The sequence below is a fragment of the Zonotrichia leucophrys genome, chromosome 1A, assembly GCF_028769735.1.
Source record: "Zonotrichia leucophrys gambelii isolate GWCS_2022_RI chromosome 1A, RI_Zleu_2.0, whole genome shotgun sequence".
NCBI classification, from domain to species: Eukaryota; Metazoa; Chordata; class Aves; order Passeriformes; family Passerellidae; genus Zonotrichia; species Zonotrichia leucophrys.
In genome coordinates, this window is record NC_088170.1 from 62,942,090 (window position 1) to 62,964,922 (window position 22,833).

The 22,833-nt window shown below is 37.1% G+C and overlaps 1 protein-coding gene across 7 annotated transcripts in view; it reads right to left on the reverse strand.

The window, feature by feature from the left end:
- PCLO (piccolo presynaptic cytomatrix protein) overlaps positions 1-22,833 on the reverse strand; it is a 326,044-nt gene that overhangs the window by 284,058 nt on the left and 19,153 nt on the right. For all 7 annotated transcript variants that reach the window (XM_064702961.1, XM_064702964.1, XM_064702962.1 and 4 more), the window contains exon 3: positions 21,342-22,724. In XM_064702961.1, coding sequence (XP_064559031.1) covers positions 21,342-22,724 — 1,383 coding nt within the window. The remainder of the gene's footprint in view (positions 1-21,341; positions 22,725-22,833) is intronic.

Consider the following 22,833-nt stretch of genomic DNA (forward strand, 5'->3'; position numbering starts at 1 on the left):
GAAGAGCCAGTGGTTTTAATCAAAAGAAGAAAAAAATTAATACATCCATAAAGCTTGGAAAATTGCTAGCATGAAACCAAGATCTGACAGTATGCAACAGTAGGTACAAGAAATGTGATAAAACAGACTGAATATATCCTGTGCTGGAATACAGTGCAGTGACAGACATAGCACAGACAGAGCAGAGGAAGAGTTATTTCGAGAACTTTCCTCTGAGCCTTGGGTTTGCTGCTGATCTGGAAGTTAAAGATCCTTACCTAGATACATAACTTGGCAACCAAAACCAGTAGTACAACACACAGAAGTAAGTTTTTAAAGTGGGTAAGTGATTATCAAAAGCTCAGTTTATACATTAACATAAATGAAACTAGACAAATAAGGACAGATGTTGTCTTGGGGCAATTATTTACCACTGCTAAAGCATAAAAGTGCAATAAATGTAGCTATTAGCATAGGAATGTTTTCATCCAGCTGAAATCTCAACATCAGCTAAATTACAGGAGAAAGTAATAAACCTGAAGGTACCTTTTCCTTCTCCACATTAGAAAAACAACATACAAAGCGAAAGCAGAAGACTAGACAAAGAAACCTTTGTCTCCACAATCACATAAAAAGAAGAAGCAGTGCCAAGTACAAAGCTTACATTTCACTCTACAGGTGAACTTAAAAAAAAAAAAAGACAGAAGGGCTCAGATCTAGTGATCTGATTACAGACCCATTGAAAGTGATTCATTTTATTTGACCTTAACATCTGGAGTGTAAATTTCCTTTTTCTACAGCCTAGTCTTGTCCTATTTTGTCAGAAAAAAAGGCAACAACAAGACTTTGAAACCTATGGAAGAGGTAATATTAAGAAATGGGGTTTTTTTCCAAGTAATTCTTGATTTGCTGATTCAATGAAAACCCCTTCTGTTTTTCAAGTTGTTTTAATTAATATGGTATTAGGATGAGTGCTATACATGGTGTTGAGAATATTCAGTGGTCAGCTGCAGAAACCTTGAGTTCTCGTTTTCATCTTGAAGCTAGACTAAATCTTAAAAGATATCTAAATAAGAATCTCTTTCTTTGACTGTGTGATGATTAGAAGGTAAAAGAATGGAAGTAGATGAAGACTGACTGCTATTAATGAGAAAGAAAAAGAAAACAAACAACCCAAACAACAGTGTCACCAATCAAAATTTGGTGGCACATGAATCTTCAGAACAGTAAAAGGGAAAGTGGTTTGCTCATGAATCTGATAGCCTTTACTCTGCAGGTGATGGCACTTTTCTGCACTTTGCTCAGCCATGTGCCAGAGAAGATTTAACCTGAGAGATCATCTTCAATTACACTGTTCACAGGCAGGAGAAATCACTTTTTTGAATTAGTCTAATGTAGCATTTAACACAAACCACAGTCTTATCCAACCTAAGATAACCTACATTACATAAACTGCATCTATTTTTATCTTGATTTCCATGGCATTTCTGATAATAGTTCCTCATGTCATACAACTGATAAATAGCATATTATCACCAATTCTCAGTACTTTGTTGCAATAACCAGCTGTGCTCAATCCTTCACCTCTTTTGATGGTCTAAAATTGACTATGTTCACTTTGCAATGAGAATTGTTTACCTCAAGAGCTCTGTGCTATTTATGTTCAATGGATACTCCCAGAATCTTACAAAAGCTGATCTTATACTCTTCCTCATGAAAGCAGACACAAAATACCTTTTTCTCTGTTTCTGGAGGTCTTCTCCTTGTCTACATATAAAGTAATTGTTAAAGCTTCTTGGGAGCCCTTCCAACATATCAGCCTATTTTTGAAGCACAGTCACAAAAACATATGTTTTGTGTAAAACAAGAATAAATTACCAAAGACTTCTTGGCCTTTCAGTCCATCACTATGGCATTACAGCACACCAGAATTCTAGCTAATCTAGGATTCATATCCCCACTACTTCCTATCCCAGAGAGTGTGCTAGAATTCATGCTTACAGGACAGTAATTTTTAACTAATCTAAACTCCTCTTTTTGACCATTTTTTTCCTTTGCCAGCAAGCTATTTATTGTACAGCACCTCTTCATGTAAAAGAATTATAGTATCCAACAATGGGAATAAACAAACAATATTCACTTTAGATAAACGCAGATGATGAAATTCTAAAATAAACCTTTCAGAAAATCTACAGACATGTTTGCTCTATAAAATAGAGGTAGTAATCTCCGAAAGACAGATGCCTAATAATTTCTGATGATTTACATTCCAAGTTGGGTCAGAGTGGGATGTATGGAAACAAGCAAAAATGTTCTCTCTACTGAGCATGAGGCATTGGGCAGCAAATATTCTGTATGCTGATATGCAAGCAGATGGAGACTTTGTGGAGTTTAATAATTCCTATTTTAAAAGCTGTTGTCATAATTTATATTTCAGCATCATTTAAAAACCACATCTAGGTCTGTGCTGAGCAGAATGGAAAGCAAACAGAGTTGGCAGACCAGTCCATGACTGGAAAGAGGAAATGAAAAACATTGCCCAAGGATGGTCAGTTTTAGAATCAAGAGTTCCAAAAACACAGTTCAAGTTCTACCTACAGCTAATGTTATGAGTTCCTAAGGCTGCAGACATCCACATGGATGAAAAAGATGGCTTGCCTTAATTCAGTGATTTAAAGTTGAAATCCATTCTCAAATACCCTGGTACATATGAGGAAAATTCTACTGTGTCAGTGCAGCTACTTCAGATTCCTACTGATTAAATGAGAGAAAATGATGGGCTCTAATCTGCTGTCTGACTTTAATAGCTCAGAGGTTCACATGGAAATGTTACATATCTTCTCTATAATAATTCTAATACCTCTTTTCTTGCATAAGGAAAAGATTTCTGATGACATAACAGGGAAACTTTCTGGGGGGCACAGATTTGGGGTACCTTGTCATACCTGCTGACCAACTTCTCAGTGTCTAGTACTCATAATTATTCAGGGTGGTCTTACCATTTACAAGTGAAAGATGGTGAACTGTTGCCAAGGCAATTTGCAAATCTGATCCTGGGACCATATTTGGTGGGAAATATGCCTTTAGCTTGTGCCCTTCCTCCAGCTAAGCTGCAGCAAAAATGGCATTATGGTGCTTGGCTGTGCCCTGGTGTGTGGAGGGATAGAATGTAAGAAAATAGTGCAGAAGGCAGTCTCATACCTGAGGAGTTGCAGCTGTACTAATCACCAAAGGTTAGGAACAGGCCTGCCCTTAACAGGCCACAGCTGTGTCCAATAAGAAGAAGAGTGCTACAAAAGAGTGGGTTAGCTGCGTGAGGGGAGAGTTGGAGTTTGTTGGCTGTGCTGTGGGGAGATGCCCATGAGAAATCACTGAGCAAGTATGGGAGCTTTCCAATAAGATGGCAACACTGGTGCAGGGAAAGACACCCAACTTTTGAGCCTAACCAAACATTTCATTCCTACTCTGAGTCAGCAGCTTCAGCCAAGCAGAGCTGGCTGAAGACTTTTAGGGAATGGACCATGGCTGTCACTGCTTCTGGCTGTTGCACACAACCCAACCCCCAAGACTGAGTCTAATCTCTGATTTAAATCTCAAAATAAAGATATGCACTCAATCCACACAGAAATAGCAACTTCTATTCAAACTATTTCTACACCCATATATCAGTGCTTCCTTCTTCACCTTACACAACTATTAAATCTTCACTAAACATCAAGGTATTTGGGTTTAAAGAAGAATTGGGTTATGTTTTTGGGGGTTTTTTGGGTTGGTTGTTTTTTTGTTGTTGCTGTTGTTTTTGGGTTTTTCTTTCCTAAAAATGAACTAGAAAATATCTTTGGCTTGTCAAGATAATTTTGTGTTTACCACATTAAAACTGTCTCTTTCACAACATTGGTTTAACATAATTTTTTCCCCCCACTATGCTATGTCATCATCTATTAGAGCTAATGAAAGAACAAATGCAAATAAGCAGTCATTTAAAATAGTAACAGGCAGTAACACCTCTGTCAGGCAACTCTGGAATATCTGAATATATGAATTTTAATCATACATTATAATAGGAAAGTAAGTATTGTTATGAGTAGTGATAAACATAACTCACACTACTTTTAATATTGAAGGCCAAACTCTTTGCTATGGTAAACCAACCCAATCTTATAGCAAAGATACAATGTGATGTGTTGATATGCTAAGTTTGGCAATTCCTTTATGAAATAAAGTTGAAGATGAACATATCTTTATTAAATGTGACAGATACAATGGTGCCAAGTAGCTCAGCACAGAAGAACAAGACATTATCATAAAGTTTAGATGGGCAACTGCATTAACTTTCAAGTAAATTTGACTCACATGGACAATGGCTTTATCATCTCTGAGAAGCTGAGATGGTTTCTTATGACTATCAGAAATATAAACTGCCATAACAGGCACAGTCTATGCCTGGACTAGGAGACTGTCAAAAAATATTTGCATTAGTATATGTAAACATTAAACCACAAACAGCACTGTAAAGGGCATATTTCTGTAGTTCTTTGCACTTGCTAGCAGTCTTCCAAAATATTCCTGCATATAGTGTTCACAGTAGGATTATATCATTCAAGCAACCAGCTACACACATGGGACAGGATGCCTGAACCTCTGAACCCTGCCTCTACTCCAGAACCAGCATTCTAATTAGGCTACAAAGAAGGAATTTAGAAACACTGCACAACCATCTGTCTAGGAAAAGCAAAGCTTAGCTGGGATTGAAACTGGCAAGGGACATCAAGGGCAACAAGAAGAGTTTCTATGCTAAATATGCAAGGAAAGGTCTGGACAACAAAAACATGGGCCCACTAATAAATAGGATGGATATAGCACAGTTGCTATAGAGAACATCTGAGCACCCTGGGCTGTCTAAAAGGCTCATAGCCAGTGGATGTGAGCCCATTAGTTATTAGACTGCATCTAACACACTGCATCCTGTGTCAATCTCCCAGTACCAAAAAAAAAAAAGAGTGACAAGCTGCAGAAAGCTCAGTAAAAGGCAATAAAGATGGTTAGAAGCTAGAAAAACTCCCTTGTAAGGAGAAGATGAGGGAAAGAGGCTTGTTCAGCATGCAGAAGTCTGCTTTTCAGGAAAATAACAGAGACCAAAGGAGGAGACCATTGAGAAGACAGAGCCAGGCACTTCAAAGTGATGCCCACTGAGAGGACAAGAAGCTGCAGACTGAGGTTTAAACTGAATTATGGAGAACTTTTTTCATCCTGAGGGCTTTGAAGAATTGGAACACTTTGTCTACAGATTTCATGTAGCATTTTTTTGTGGAGGCTTTCAAAACTAGATGTCAAAGTCCTGCGCAACCTGGTGTGGTTTGTGGACCGTAGTTTGGACAGAAACTTGGACCAGATGACATACTGATATACCTCCTAACCTCAGTCATTCTGTATCTGCAATTTAAATGTTTGTGTTAGTTGTCTACCATCCCATGTCCCACCTGTTCTCCTTGCCCTGTTCAGATGCTGTTGCAGTGCACACCTCAGCAATGAGATCTTGCTGTTGCCCTCAACACCCTTATTTACAGAGCCTGGTCATGTTGGCTGCTGACAGAATTCAATAGCATCACCACTAATGGAAATGGAAGCACAAATGATCAATGTATATTAGCACTGACTCAGACTCTTGGTCATCTTGTTGATTTATTCAGGTTCAGCAATCTATAGGGACACAGGTGGTCTTGAAAGTGCAGCTTCAAAATTTATGCCTTCAGTATTGCTTCAAGATGCCATTCCTCCAAATTCGAATCTTTTTCTCCTCCTTGAAATAATATGCATAGACTAAAAACACTTTAAATATATTTGCTTATATGAAACCTGCTCTGTTGTCTTAAAAACAACTCCTCCTCTTCTCAAATAATTGCCCATTTAGAAAAGCCTGAGACAAGACTTTAAAAGTACTGAGGAATCATTTAACTACCTAGGACACATTTTCTGAATTTCACCATAGCAATTATGGGGATGTGACTAAAGTTTCTAATCACAAACCAATTACATATTTTCAAAACTTCTACATCTAGGCACAAAGAAACAGAGCAGCACCATGAAAAACCAGCATGCATCACTTCAAGTGATTGTACCACATTAGTCACCTTCTTAAAGGATTTCATGCATCACCATGATTTCACTCAGGACGAACAAAATTTGTCACCTATTTTCTTAATAAGCTTTCTCTTTCTTTTTGAAAAGTTCAATCAAATGAATGGAGCTGCTCATAGAATAAGTCATTCCTTCAAAGGAGTGAGACACAGCAGGACCCTACTCATAACCAGAAGGCTGAAGTAGATCAGATTACTCATGTGAAAGCTCTTTACTTGCAAGACTAAGGCTTGAACTGTAAGTTTGATATTTCCTGAAAATCCTTCTAAGCCTGGTGAAGTAATGTTTAGGATTCTAGTGCCATATCTTTGAACATATCTGCAAATAACTACTAATGAGAGCCGAAGTTTCTCACTTAGCTAATCAGTTCAGAAGATGAAGTTCTAAAATCCTAAATGCCACTATGAAAATATATCCCCACAGACAGAAAGTAAGCACTGAATCTGGTATTTAGTTCTGCTTCCTAAGGCTGACTTATTTCAGTCACATCCTGTCAGACAACACTATTTGCTAAAACCAAGAACCATCTATTGATTTGAACAGTTGCTACATGATGCTGATTGAGCAATGCCAGGCTACCTGAAATCAGAGTAATTTCCGTCAACTCTTGAGAAATAAATCAAGGAAAATGGCATTTATGTTACCTATTTGATTAATTTTAGAAAATACTTTCATCTAAAAGACATCACTGTCTTGTAACTCCTTCTGTTATCTCCCCTTCCACATTACTTCAGCCAGCTCGACCAGACTATGCTGACAAACAGCTTGTCACAAGAGTAGGTGCTGTGGAACTCCAGCACAGGCAAAGGACATCTCCTCATGAAACAATAAATGGAGAAGAAATTACTTGTGCTGTGCCTTTCTTTCCATTCATACACACTCCATAACTAAACACTTCTGTCTCGTTTGCAAGCTGTTGGTTCCATAAATTTTCCACCTGTGATGAAGAATGAAAGCCACTGCAAAAGTTAAGGCAATTTTCCTGGTGAGCACCCTCCATACAGTAGATGGAGACTCATCTTTCAGATGTCTCTTTACAGACTCATCTTTCCCTTTCAGTAGCTTCTTGAGTGAAGTGCAAGGAAAGCCTGTCCTCAAGAATTGAGTTTGTGAACTTCATAGTTTTTAAACTCCACTTAGACCAGGGGAAAAATAACCTGATTAATTCAATTGATCAACTTGTAACTGATCACTGAAATCCATTCCTGTGACTGAACCTCTGTGATTTTGTGTCTTTATATTTGCAGGTTGTGCATGATTCAAAAACACATTGCTTTCACTTGCCTCGTTTAGAATTACACTGGAGTGCTCATATAGGGTCCAAATCAAAATCCTTAGAAAAACTGACTTCCTGTATTCTCTTTATATGCATACAAGGTCTTGATTTTATTCTGCTCATGTATAGATAAACCCTTCAACATCAAGCATCCAAGCATTTAATAGATCAGACTCCCAGCCTTTTTGATTGAACAAGGAAAAAAGTTTCATCAAGTTATAAAGAAGTTGTGATAAACTAAGATAATGATTCAGAGTCTTCATTGGAAACCAAATGGCTCACAAAAGATACATATAGGTCTTTGAATGAATCACTTGCAATGAATCTTTGCACTTCCCTACATTTACCCCATCAAATGTATTCTAACCACCATAAAATCCAATATGCAAAAATATACACACCATCTGCAGATACATAAGGAAGTGAAATCCAGCATGAATCTATGCATTTGAATCCCTAAATACTTCCATTATGTTTTATGATGCTAATAATAGACAGCATAGGGACTGAAGCCCAAAACTAAATCATGACGGAGATAATGTAGAGCTCTTCTTTTTAATACTTGCACAGAAATAATTCCATCTGCCATATTCTGCCATGCTGAAGAACTGGCTTCTGGCTTGGTACATTTAGGAGATATAGGGAATATAACTGCAAGGAAATACATTTTTGTTAACTGGACTTATTAGTTTTTATTGCACTAACTTGCAAATCACTGTCTTTTTGTCAGAACCTTCTTTCCACTTGCCTTGTTTCATTTCTCTTAATGTTTTTAAAAATGGATCTTATTTTTTGGTAGTTAAATATGACAGTCACACATTTAACTTCACAATCAAGTGAAAAACAGGCAATAAAAAAGACTGTTTTAAATGTCTGAAAATAAAAAGTGGAGAGAAGAGAATGATGTAAACTAGCAGTGCTAGTTTTACAAACACAAAATTCAAGATGTATCTCTTCTCAGACAGATTCAGTACAGCAGACTTGAAGTCAAGTGCAGAGAAATAAGTGATGCCAAGCAAACAGCAGATGAGACTTGTCAGCAGAAATAAATATTTTTATGTGAACAGAAACTGCACACATAAGTTACATTCAAAAATGTGAAAGAAGTTGTGCCAGGAGAATGACCAGTTCCTAACCAGCACCTGACCCTATTTTATCAGCAAGTATACATTTTGTACTTAAAACTTCAAAGCATCACCTTCTTAAAACTGTGTCAATTTACTGACTTGTGTAAATAAGATTCCAATGCATAAAGAGAGGAACCTGTGCCCTGGAAACTGAATTGCCATTGCAAGGACACCTTGATTTCTCAGATATACAAACTTTAGTACTGAAAAGAACTAAATTACAAACTTTAATGCTGAAAGGAACTAAATGCTTTTCAGTCCATTGTTCAGTGATTTCTCACAGACTATGAAGTCATTTTTTGTCTATGTAGGCAATAAGAAACTAATTAAAAGGGATATTAATACTCTGCAATGCACACAGAATTAATCCAAGTCATAAGGACAGAGCATGTGAACTGAAATAAAGCAAACAGAAGGGAAAAAGCCATCCAAGACATGCAATCATTATAGCTTCAGACTCAGAAACAAAACTAGAGTAGATTTTCCTTGACATGCTCTGAAAATTAGATCCTGCATGCTGATGAAGACTGACCCAAACATTTCACCCTGATTCCTCTTATAATTATAATATATCAATAATTGTTTGCTACTAATAATGAATTTATATCATCTGCTCTAGTATAATTTCATTCTAGTGATAATACATTTTTTCTGATGTCATATCCCCAGGCCTCAAAGAAAAATGACTACTTATTTTTGAAAAGCAAGTTAAGATCAAGAAATATAGATTATGTGCTTGTATAGAATTATTAATTCTATATGGACAAGCCATCCAAACAAAATTTAGAGAGCATGAAACACCTAATAAAAATAATAAAATCCTATTGGAACATAGGGATTAACTGTTTTTACATGCATAGAGGTTCAAAAAACAGATCATTACTGAACAAATTTTCATTCCAGCATGCTTCAAAGCTCTGTAAATTACAGGGTGTTTTTAAAGCCTTACACTTTACAAAATGCATCCACTGATTCAAGATGCAGCAACAGAAGTTCTGCACCTGGAAAACCAGCTACTAAATATTGAAGTTACCCCATTAACCCTGAATTTTTTTCTCCTCCACTGCTTGGAGCAAAAAGAGACACTTAAAAAATGAAAACCATTAATGTAAAAGATGACAAGACAAAGGAGACCCATAGTTAATAGAAGACAGTTTTAAATACAAATAACAACACTTTCAGCATGTATAGAAAGGAAGTTGATTTAGGAAAAGGAGACAGTGGAAAGTGACATTTATCTAAACTGATTCAGATATAAATATTCCTGACATACAGATAAGGTTCAACTCTTGGAACATCCTATGAAATTTTGCTTTGGATTCTGTCCTAACCACTCCTTTCCACCAAAACAGTATCTATACCTTTTGCTGTTGAACCTGTTAATATAACTTGGAGAAGTCAATGCACATGCCATGGAGAAGATCTGCTAGGACATATTTTGTAGATATATCACAGTAATCCAAAATTTGCACTTTATAGAACCTCCGTCTGTATGAAGTTCACTGATGTACAGTGACTAATGGCCAGTTTAAAGTTAGTATTCCTTAGCAGGGACTGATCATGGATTGATTCCATCCTCTGGAGCCCATAACTTTTGTTAATATGAATAAGTTGTGTTTACAGGAAAGTGGTCCACCTCACCCTGCTACCATGATGCTGGAAGACACCACACATGTATTCTGAGCCCTTGAGCATGGAATGAAAATAAGGGGAGGCATTGAGCAAAAGCCAGGGTTAAACACTTGTAACATCTTGAGCTGTCTTAGTGAGGAGCATAGCTAGCAAATCTAGGAGGTGATTATTCCCCTGTACTCTGTACTGCTGGGACAGTTAGCCTAGTTCTTGGCTTCCCAGTAAAACAGAGACATGGAAATACTGGAGCAAGTCCAGTAAAGGGTCATGAAGATGATTAAGGGTCTGAAGCATCAATCATATAAGGAGAAGCTGAGAGAGCTGGAAATGGGGGAAAAAAAGAGCCTAAATAGAAGGCTGAGGAAGGTTGCCTCAATGTGTGCAAATAGGTGAGAGGAGAGTGAAAAAAAGATAAGGACAGTCTCCTCAAAGGTATCCAATGAACAGGAAAAAAAATTAAATTGACGTAAATTCAAGCACTAAGCATTTAGGTTCATTTGAATTCAATTCCTTCAAATAAATACTAATTTAACAAAATACTTATAAAGAAAAAAAATGAAGGTGGCCAATGATTGTCTAAAAAAGGTTGTGGAGTCTCCGAGTTGGGAACCAATCAAATCCTAACTGGCTCTAAGAACCTGCTTCAACTGACCCTTCTTTGGGATTTGGACAGGATGGTCTACTCTGATTTGCAGGTAGAGAGAGTTTCACCTTGCCTTTTACAGTTACTAAAGACCTACCAATCCTTACAGCATCAAATATAACTTCATTTTATCCTGGAAAGACAACAAGGACCAAGCTCAAAAGAGCTTAAGGAACTCATCAGGGAAAGTGCATCACACCTTAGACCGACACCTGGAACAGGCCAATTTACCACATGAAAGCTGAACCTTTCTTGATTCCAGTTACCAATAGCATACCAATATTGATACCAATACCAATAGAGAATAAAGCAAGGGGAGGGACGAGTATGAATTTCACTGTCATCTCTAATTATGTCTGTAACTAATTGTAAAACATTATGTATTCAAACATAGGTTCCTTTAGCTAAAATATGCATTCATTGCACCTTATGAAAAATACATTGACCAGACTTGTCATTTGAAGGGTGACAGAGCAGTAGCACAATTCTTATAGGTCTGGAAAAGAAGCAGCACAGCTAAAGTATTTAAAAGGGTGACAAATCAAATGAAACATCATGTTTTGATCAAGAGATACTTCTGCTGAGAGGTGATACAGAAGAAAAACAGTAGTGCTCTTCCTCTTTAGAGGTCTGGCATAACAGTGTAACTGAGTCCCAGATATACTGGGCACATGACTTTAAAAATTCACTGCACAGCACATTAGAAGTTTTCTTAGCTACAACTGTCAGGAAAAAACAGAAGTGCATTGTGGGTCACAAAAAGGTGCATGTAGAAAAGCCCATGAAAGAGGTTTAGTCCTGTTTGACCTGTTCTGTAATGAGTACAAAGCCTACACTTTCTCAGTCTTACAAATGTCATACCACATCAACTTTGAGCCACATTAAGTAGAAAATGCAAAGTGCTTAAAAAAAAACAAAACTAAAAACTAAGCAGAGTTTGGTTTTATTCTGAGTTTTTCCCTTTCCATAGGTATAGTTAAACTTTACAAAATATCAAAATACTTTTAGAGATAGTGCTGAAACTTTAATGTCCACTTCTGACTTTTAAAGAAAAATAGAAAATTCGCCTATGAAACACCAAAAACAAGAGCCAGAAGGCAGAATATGCTTAAACTTCATTGTTTTAGCCAATTTTCAGTGTCAGACTGACCTTTGAGCAAAAAAAAAATATTTAGTGCACATTTCAAAACAAAACTAATTAAGAAATAACAGGCATTTCAAACACTCCAATCTTTTTCCTCCTGTAATTCAAAAGCAAGAAGAGAACATCTGAACTTGGGTGTGTGCCCAGGCTGGTTCTCTTGTACTGTGTCAAAGTTCAATGTTTCAGTGAAAATTGCCATGGAATAGATGTGGGTAAATTACATTTATGTAGAAATTTAAGAGTTGGTGTTCTGGTTTGGGGGAGGGTGAGGAACAAGCATATCTGACAGCTTAGCTGGACAGTAAAAAACCTAATATCCTGCTCTAAATTTTCCAAACTATTGTTACAAACTAGTATCCTGAAGACAATAGCTAAGAGTTTGTCAGCAATCAGAAAGAAATACATTTTTTCTTCTTATCTAAAAGGGAAGATACAAAATTTAGGATCAATTAATAAAGTGGCACTTCAAAAAAAAAATCAGATATTTGTATTGACCCAATGATGAGGATCAGAGTTATGTCAATGTCTTCAGCAATTATGAGAATGCCATTGCAAAAAAAAAATTGCAACAGTATACTCCTTTTGGACGCTAGGATAGTGGTCAGAAATCCCTCCATAAAATTAAAATATAATAAATACATCTGCAATCTTTAGCGCAATTATTAAGGTAACTACAAAAAGTAACTGAAAAAGTAAATGCATGCATTAAAATAGTATGCGTAAGAACAAGGTTTCATATGTTCACTTTCTAATCTCTGTACATGACAGCTGGACCGTTTCCAATGTGAAGGCTGTTTGCTAAGGAAAAACAAAAATAAAGCCCAACAACAACAAAGAAATTTACCAACCTAGAAATACTAAAAACAGAAGACCACCAGATGGTCTTTCAGTCTTGTCCTTAGAAGCCTAAGTTACCTCACTGTTTGAGTAATTTCATTAACCTCCAAACACAGAGGTAAAACTAATACACCTCATCATTATTCTCAGTGAGTTTTCTGGTCTAATACAACCTACTGGCTCTTCCATTTTTTTTCCTGGCGATGCAAAAATATATATTTTTCCCCCTTTCCCCCCAGTTCAACGGTATTTTGTGTAAAATTCAGCCAGAACAGTTCAGCAGCAGCTAATCCCCCTCCTCAACATCAGTCTGTGACCTCCTGTTCCAAATGCTGCTAGACAGCATCTCCAGCAGCTTACGGGCATGAATCTAATCGCCTTTCCACTACTACATAATGGCTTAGGTTCCCTCAGCCTCCATCCTTACTCTTAGTAATACTGCAGAAATCAATTTAATAGATACATAACATTCAATCTTAAGTCACATTTGTTCTCATTCTGGTCCACTGAACTATATGTATTTCAGCAAAATAAAAATAATTATTGATGACTGTCTCTTTAAATTACTCAATCTTTTCATTAGCTCAAGGAGAAATAATAATGTGCAGAATACAAACAAAAATCAGGTAAATGCTCCCTCTTCCTCATTTCATCTTTTCCTTTACATCTGAATTTTTATTTTACGGCTGGCCACACATCTTGCAAACATTAAAATTAGTTGCAAAATTACTTTGATTACACTTGTGCCATCCCATTAAGTTTAAAATCATCCCACAGTAGTGAAAAACAAGAGATTTTATAGAATTTCTTTGTGTGAAATATTGACCTTTCTTTACTAATATGCTGTTGTGGCGTGACAACATTTGGCTTTTGGTCAGCAGAAACATGACATGAAATTTTTAACATATGCAGGAATTGGAACTTAACTTCTTTAAAATAAATAGCTTTGCTCTTCAAGAAATGAGACCACAAAATGTATGCAAATATTTAAATTGACAGTATATTGTCTTCTCAGAATATTATTAAATACTACAATATCTATTTGTCCTACTACAGTCAATCACAATGACAAATATTCAGGAAAAAAATCCTGGTTTTAGACATATAAAACCCTCTGATAATTTTCAAAATGCTATGATAGCACTTTTTCCTTGGAAGAGCATCAGCTTTTCATATTCCTGGAATATTAAAAAAAATGCATTTGAATTCCTCCCTCTATTAGGGAATCTGTCAGAACACCAAAACTATGTGTGGGTTCTTACAAAAAGCTAAGTGCTTTATATTTTAGGGTCACACAATTTATGACAGTGTCAATGTGATCGGATAGCATATAATGCCTTACCTGGGCACCAAAACCCTAAAAAATTAAGGCACTTAACATACAGCAGATTTCAACTGTTTGCTCAAGAAAATCTGGAAGTGGATCACTGGGTTTTATACTGATATTAAATAAAACTCACAGCAACATTTAAAGTCTTTAAAGTAAGCATTTTTGTTTCTCAATAAAGCATGAACAAAAATATATTATGCTTTAATGGAAAAGAAAAACATGAAATACCTTTATCTCAAGAAGTAAATTCTCTTTAAATTACTATTATAAAGTTGAGTAAAAAAATACAAAAAGTTGATACCAGGTTAGCTTTCAAAGGACTTCTTCCTCATTCAATAATGGGACACCAACCAAATTTCTAATGAAGTAACAGAGAAGAAAATCACCTGGCTCAAGGCCAGGTCAGTAATTTTCCTGATAATCTGTTTTACATTTGTGTCTCCAGCTTGACTGTCTCTAATACACCAGTCTATAAACTATCTGCACAGGAGAAAAATAAACCACACACAAAAATCAGCACTGAAAGCTCTGCATTAATCACTCACTTAAGGATTTTATATTTCAAAGCTGCAAAGGCATCTAAGATAGAATAAATGTATATAAGTAAAGACCTCATTGCAAATGAATTCCAAGTGGATGAAAAATAGCCAGATAGACAGGAGCTGTGTGTGCCAGCAGCAGTGCTGCTGCAGACATCCCTTTGGATTTCACACCATCAGTGGCCATTACCAACATTAATAAAAGCCATCTGGCCTTACATGGCTTTATGTCTATATCTCACTGTTGGTTTCAATGGAGTTCTTTGTTCAGAGCAGCAATTTGGAAACTTTTCGAGATTAGAATAAAGGAAACAAATAGCAGGCAATTAATCATGGTAATAGTTCTTCCAAAGGTCACACTATTACTTTGAGTAATGAGACCAATCTTCACTCCTTGAATTTAATTTCAGGGGGAAAAAACAAAACCTAATTTTATGGTCATAAATACTGAAAGGGAAAATCAACAAGAATGCAATCTTGTAACTCATGCCTTGACAAATAACCACAGAGATCTCAGATGCTTTGCTTTCAAACATTGTCCCAAGATCACATTCAGAAATAACTATCAAAACCTGACTGCCAAAAAATGAAACTGCATTAGTGTTAAAAATTGCTCTGGACCAAGCAGCTCTATTGAACTGCAAGACACCTGTTCAGAGAAAGTTGTGAGAATGAAAGGAGGTTTTCGTTCCCCTCTACAGTGATGAGGAATTCAAACAAAACCATCACAGGACGTCTACTGAATAGCTTATTTGGATGCAGTGGGTTACTCTGTTGAAACTTCAGTGCAGAATCATGGGGTCTTGGAGGATACTGGGAGACAAGAAGCTTGGCTGTACCATGGCAGCAACAGGCTTGAGATGAGAATGAGAGTCCTGGAGTCACATGCCTATTTGCAGGTTTGTATTTTGCATATAATACCATTGAAGAAGAAATAAACTTGGCAAACCACCACCACATCACACTTGAGCATAATTAGGCTTTATTCTTGTAATCAATTATTAAAGTAGCTGTAGCTGGTATGCTTAATGCCAGGCAGGATTGCCTCTGGTTGAACTATTCTCAAAGACACACCAAAATCAGACCCCACAAGAGGTTTCCATGTCTGGACTTCAAAGGGGTTTAAACAGAAGCAAGGCACTGCCCAAAAGGAACAGCTCAAGATGTGCATAAGACAGAAGTTCAGGCCCCTGTAAAATCATCAGGCCAAAGCAGGGTTTTTGGAACAGGTTTAGCTGAGGCATCAGAGAAGACATGATTTCCTAACATCCTTACAAGTATCTGTCTATATTTAAGCATTTAAATAGCTCTGCAAATGTGAAACACCAAAATCTAACTTTGTTGAAGAAGCTTAAGCTCTTCAAACTTATTTAAAAAGTGAATTCAGGCATTAATTTTTTAAAAAAATATTTATCTGTGTTCAATTTTGACTAAATCATCCATCAAAAATGATTCCATATTAGCCCTTCTATTCTGTATATATACACAATATATGAGCTTTACAGGAAAAATGGAAGAGGTGAGTCATTCCGCTATGAAAAATATTTCCATTTCAATATTTTTGTCTGTCATGCATATTGAATAAGTTAAGAAGAAAAGTAAGATACCTAATTAGGAGTGAGATTAATTTCACTCTGACAGTCAAGAAATACAGTGGGGTTTTTATCATCTAACATGCACTCTGTTTTTCAATGCCAGATTTTATCTTTCAAAGTAATAATTAGCAGTAGTTTTAATATTTTCTTAATTATAAAGAATTATCATTTAATGGATAAAATTTCCATAAATGTTAGGGAGTACACTGTGTTAGCCTATTATGTTCTGTATTATTTAGTTACTTTATTAAACAGTAATAACATTCACTTTCTTACAATCAAAATTTTAAAAGGTTCTTTAAGGGGAGACAGAAGAAGCAGAGATGCTAAATTATGCAACTGAAAGGAGTGATTGTTTTTCTCTTTGTCTCTTTAGTGCAAATTCTTCTCCACTATGTTTCCCAGACACCATCTGTTTCCCAAACAACCTGTCACCAAACATAAAAGAGAAGATAGGAGTTCCTTATAGGAGCTCAACCTGCCAGTTTGCAGAGCACTCTGAGCTTTTTCAAGCAGGAAATACATGACAGTACAGAGCTGTTAATTAATTAAAGATAGGCAATGGGTGTCACCTCAGATGGTGCAGTGCACTATTTTAGAGATTTTCAGTAGAATAATATATGGATTATTACTTTTTAATATTGCTGCACACTGTTTTAAAAAGTCCAAAGCACATTAGGGCATTTAACAGCAGGGTTTGATTCACTTAGATAAGGTTTGGGGGTTTTTAAAAATTATCTTTTAAAGCCTGCTTTTGAAGCTTGAGTATTAGGGCACACTTGCTCAGGCCCTCAGTCCATCTAAAATATCAGTGAAGTTTTGGAAAAACAGAATCTAGCAGAATTATTTACACTGGTTGCTCACCCACCCATACCTGTTGCCTTTCTGCAGGATTTTGGGAGGAAGTAGAAAAACCCAAGATGTGTCCAGGTACATGACACCACCCTTCATCTTCAGAGAGGCTCATATTAGTTCCAAAAGGCTATTTACTGCTACTTCTAGAAGTTCATACTGGAAGAGCAAGGTTTTCACCTGATTATGATATGGAGTTTAATCATGGCACTGTGCTTACTTTAAAGAAAAAAATAATTTCTATTTTTTCTTTTCCTTCTGTCCATAGTCTGTGGGAACAAGAAAAATTATTTGGTTAAATCTAATAAGTAGGAGTAGTAAAATGAGTTATCAGAAAAACATGTAAATTCTTTTGGCAAGTGATACAACTATTTATAAAATAGAGATATACAAAAATATAGATTGGACAGAAACAATCAAGCTTTACAGATTCCTGTCATCATATCCACAAAGACAAATTTCATACAGAATACATGTGTCATAATAAACATATTAAGAAATATCACTCTAGAATTTTTTATATTATGTATTCTGATCATATCTCTAACAGATTATATCTTTTTCAAACAAGAAATCCTGACCATGTCAAAGATATGATGTCTCTTCTGTCCTTCCCCAGTTCTCCCTGTCCTTCAGCATCATTCCAAACTTTTCTCTCCTTTCTGTAGCCCCAGTAATTTATTTCACACATGGAGCATTCTTTACTTCCCAGTGCCTTTCCAGGTAATTTTATAGCTCTCAGTAGCCTAAATAGTGCTTCTGCTGTTCTCCTGGTGGTTCTATTAGATTAAATCCATTAGCACGGTCCCATATACACACTTCACATTTTTAACTCTTTCTATTCATAACGTGATTCTATTAAGATGTTATCCTTCATACTGCCCACATAGAATCTAAAAATCTGGATGATCTTATTTTTCCTTAGTTTAGCTTTTAAACCATCTCCTTTTTTTCCATTTTATTACTGCATTAATTTATCACAGGTTCTACATTCCTGACCTCAACGTATTTAATTACATTATAGACAACCATCTCTGCTCCTGCTCAATATTCTGAACAGTTCACTGGGTTTTAAATGCACAAAATGGTCGTTGCCACACATTTCATTTCTGGCTTCAGCAGTTGTGATCTTGTGCTTTGTTACTAAAAATAGAGCTGCTTCCAACTACCTGAGCTGGAAAGCTAATTACAGAGCTGGTAAACAGTTCTCCTCCCCATTGAGCAAATGGCAGAATAAGGAGTTGCTAATGCACTAGAGCTCCCATGGTCCTGTGGGTCTCTGAAATCTATCAAGTGTCATTTATTTAATCATTTGTGGCTGTTTGCATCATGGATAAATTACCATTTAAGTAAATAACTGTTTGACTGTTGTAGCAACAAATCAGGGAGAAAAAGAACAATCAGCTCATTTTAAGAAAATGTATTCTGGCCTAATTCTCTGCTTGCACAAATCAAAACAATTTCACTGAAGTAAATAGCATATTGCTGATTTTGACTAGGTAAGAGTCTAGTTATATTTTCTGCAGTAGAGGGCTTATTAGAGGACTGTTTGCAGCAGCTTAAAGAATTTTTTCATAGTTATTTCTGTCACATACAGGCAAGAACAAACAACTGCCACTGTAGGAAAGCACTTTCTTCCCCTAAAAGTACTCTCAGCCCAGTCTGCAGTGCAGCACATTGGCTGGAAAAAATTCCCTGCTGAGAGATCTTAAGGTAGAAGTGCCCATGGGGTTTAGATGCTCCTCTGCATTTGACAATGAAACACTGGCTTCCCTGTTCCATTGGACTGATCCTTATCATGTAGCCGAATAACAAGCTTTGTTGGCAACAAGAGTTCAGCCATCACTCAGTCAATAAAACTCCACTCATTTTCAGCCATTACTGAGGGAACAAAATGTAGACAACACATAAGCAATTGTCAGAATAATTGTGATACAGCTGCAGGCCCAAAGCAAAACTAAGATTATGTTTAAGATGCAGTATATTTGTTCATCCAAAATCACTTCTGGGGCCAAGATAGCATATAGCTTCTGGAATTATATTTTTTATCTGAATGAACAGTATAGGAATAAAAGAATTTGGTAGAAAACCACCAGAAAGATCAATTTTAAAAGCATTTCTATTTCTCCTTCCTAAGTCCCAAAGAAAGAGACAAGTAAATAAAACCTCCAAGACAGGACTGAACACATTAGAAGAATTTGGTGGACAAAAAGAGTATGCAAGTGAGCATTAACTATTTGCTCATCATCATGGTTCTGTCATGTAAAAGGTATATACCATATACTGTGCATCCAGGGACAGAACTGCTATCTGGCCATAAATACATTATTTACACAGCACATTGAGAGATGAAACTATGAGCTCCCTGCTCTGTCTGTCCAATCTTTATGAAAGGGAAAGTCAGGATGCTCTCAGCCAAGCAAATCACTCCCTTTTATGAAGGAAAAATAAATTGCCACTTTCTAGTAAAAGTAAGTGGAAAAAAGAAGGCAAGACAGAAAATGCAGACAGAGGTGGAAATGTGTAGTACAAGGAAGAAGAATGTGCAAGCAGGAGCCAAAAGAGAAACAAAGAAAGGCATGAAGAAGTCAGACTAAGGAAAATCATTCATATTTCAAGTTCTGGATATTCTAAAGAGCAGAAACAGAGGGAATCTTCTAAAATAACAGTGATGGAAAAACAGAAACGGAGTATCAGCCTTTTCATCTTAACCAGAGGAAACCAAGGTAACATGTCTGCACACCACAAGGCAGTCCCACACCATCACAACTAAGCCAACACTGAGGACAAGTCATGCACCAAGACTTGAGTAGCTGTCATTTGAGCAATGTTTCACCAGAACTGACACATCTTGTTTCCATGGTACTCTGTGTATGCATACCAGAAAGCCCCTAGAGAAAGTTGCAACCATTTTTCACAATTAAATCCATATAATTGTGTGTCTGTATTCCCAGAGCTGGATAATGATGGAGTGTGTGTGTTTGATGGTATTCAGTGCATAAACAATGTTAAAAGTTAACTGAACCCCAATTTTCAATCCCTGATCAATCTTCTTCCTGCAGTTTCAGACATTTCTTTCTGACCTAAATGACCCCAAATGCATTAGACAACATATTCATGTGTTGGATAAAATGTGCTTATTATATTAGGAAAAAAAACCTCTCAAATTATAGCATATTTCAGAAAATAATACACAAAGAAAGGCATATGCAATCATCATAAGCAATATTTTCCCTGCAATATGCTATTTCTTCCTACATTTATTCTCACCTTAAGACAGAGATGTGATATCCTTTAACCCTGGCAGTCATTTGTCATTTCAGATTTCAAAGACAGAACACCAACTGCCCCAGTCCTCATGTGCTACACAGACTAACTTAAACATTTCAACCATTCACAAGTATTTTTAATTAGTCTACTTCTGTTGAATTAAACTTGCCAGATTTATAGGGCAAATAAGATGTACCTCCACCTATCCATTAAGCTAGTATAAAGTTACTAATCCCTTTGTAAAAAAAAAATTGGAGAAAGATAAAAACATGCAATGTGAAGAAACTGTTGAAAATAAGTTGTGTAATTCTTTTAAATATGATTAGCTGTCTCAGGCAATCACAAAAAAAGCACTTTCAAAGTGACAGTTTTTAGTGAATGAAGTTCCTTTCTAAGCCTTGTATTGTTCTTGCCAAAAAATTACATCTTTCACCACACAGATATCACTCAAACTTCAACCTTCCTAATGAATGCATCAGCATATGCAAAGACTCCAGAGCCAGAATTGGATTAATAGAATTAATTTATCATGTATTAACAGGAGGGAAGGGCAATAATTAAGCACTAACACACTTCTTCATTCAAGAGTTTTTTGGATCAGAGGTACTGGTTAAAGAAGCACACATTAGGAGACAACACTGAAGTATAAGAAAAAGCTTATAACAGACAAAATACAGTAGTTTGCTGTGTCATAGCAGCCCCAGTTTCAAAGGAGTTTATAACCACATCTGCTTATGTCTCAAAGCCCTAGCAACCATCTCTACAGACCTCCTTAATATGCCAAAAATTCATCAGTGCTATCTGACAAATGACAAAGTTTCATACAACACAAATACTTAATTTTAAAAGACTTGAGATGATGAAAGGTTCAATAAAATTTCTTAAAAATTCAACAGCTAAAAACCAGCTATTTATGTCTCCACAGCACAGGGAACCTGTGGGTAGGAATACGAGGCAAATATAGACTCCATCACCTTACCTCAGCTATGTGCGGCATTGGGTTAAATCCACAGAGATTGCACACAACTTTCTTGCACTCAGTGCAGGTGTTAAAGTTGGGGGGATCCTTAGAACCAATATTTAGTGCAGTTTTACAAAGGGGACAAGACATTTCAGGTTGGCTAGCTTTCTCTGGTTCCGACAGCCCATCAGGTTTCTTAGTTTCAGCAGCTTGAGGCTTGCTATCTTTAGCCAAACCAGGTTTCTTTTCTAAATCAGATCCTTTCGTTAGAACACTATCCACTTTGGATGGCTCTGATTTTTCAGGAGGTTTGGCTTCTTTCTTTACAGGAACAGCTTTTGGAGGAGGCTGAGCCTGAGCAGCCTCTTTGGGGGCTGCAGGCTGTGGTGGAGGCTGGGGCTGCTTCGCTGCAGGAGCAGGCGGAGGGGGGCCCGATGGCTGAGACCCTGTCTGACCTGCTGTGGAAATCAAATTTGAGGCCTGGCTGAAGAAAGAAGCTCCAAATCCAAAGAGTTTCCCAGTAACTGTTTCTTGTGGTGTTGTAGGCTGAGGCTTAGGGGTATCAGTGATGCCTCCCAGGTTAAGGCTGAAGCGCCTTGATTGCTCTGGAGTTTTCTGAGGTGGCTGGGGCTGAGGTGCTGGCTGTGCTGGACCTGGCTTGGCTCCTGCCCCTGCCTGTGGGCCCTTGGGAGCTGGCTTTGTATCAGGCTTTGGGGCTGCTTTTGTTGGTAACTTTTTAGGATCATCTTTTGTTTGCGTTGGCTCAACAGGCTTTTGAGCTTTAGCATCTGGTCTAGCCCCAGGCTGAGCTGCAAGCTTGGGATCTGACTTCTGTCTGGACACTTGTGGAACAGGTTTGGAATCTGGTTTATCCCCAGCTGGATGTGTGTCCTGCGATGGCTTTGCAAGCTCAGGCTTTGGGGAGTCTGCCACTTTCTGTTGTGTTGGTGGTCTGGGGCCTGCCAAATCCTGCTTCTGCTCTGGTGCTACAGAGGTAGATACAGTGTCTGCTGTGGGCTTCTGTACACTGGGTTGTTTTTGCTTATCTTCAGCCTGTGTTGGCTTGACTTGATCAGATTTTGGGGTGGCATCTATTTGCTGGGAAATCTCAGTGGGTTCTGCACGGGGTTGTTTTGATTTTACAGGAGGAGACCCAGGCAAGGGTGTTTGCTTTTTTTGTGGAGGAGGTTTTTTCGAATCTGCTGACTGTGAAGGATCAGGTTTTGGAGTTACATCTTTCTTTTGAACAGGCTGTGGCTGAGGGGATGGTTTAGCTGTTGAAGGTTGAATGGGTGTCTTCTGTTTGGGTGCAAGTGGCTGTGGCCCAGGACCATGACCTGGCCCTAGGTCACCTCCTAACGTTCTTTGCATCTGGCAGTTTAAACAGAGCCATTCGCTGATCTGAAAAAAAAAAAAAAGGCAATTATAATTAAGATAAGACAAAGTTAATAAAAAAAAATAATAAGTTATTCTACTATAGGACTTGCTCCAATATTTTAAAATTCTGTGT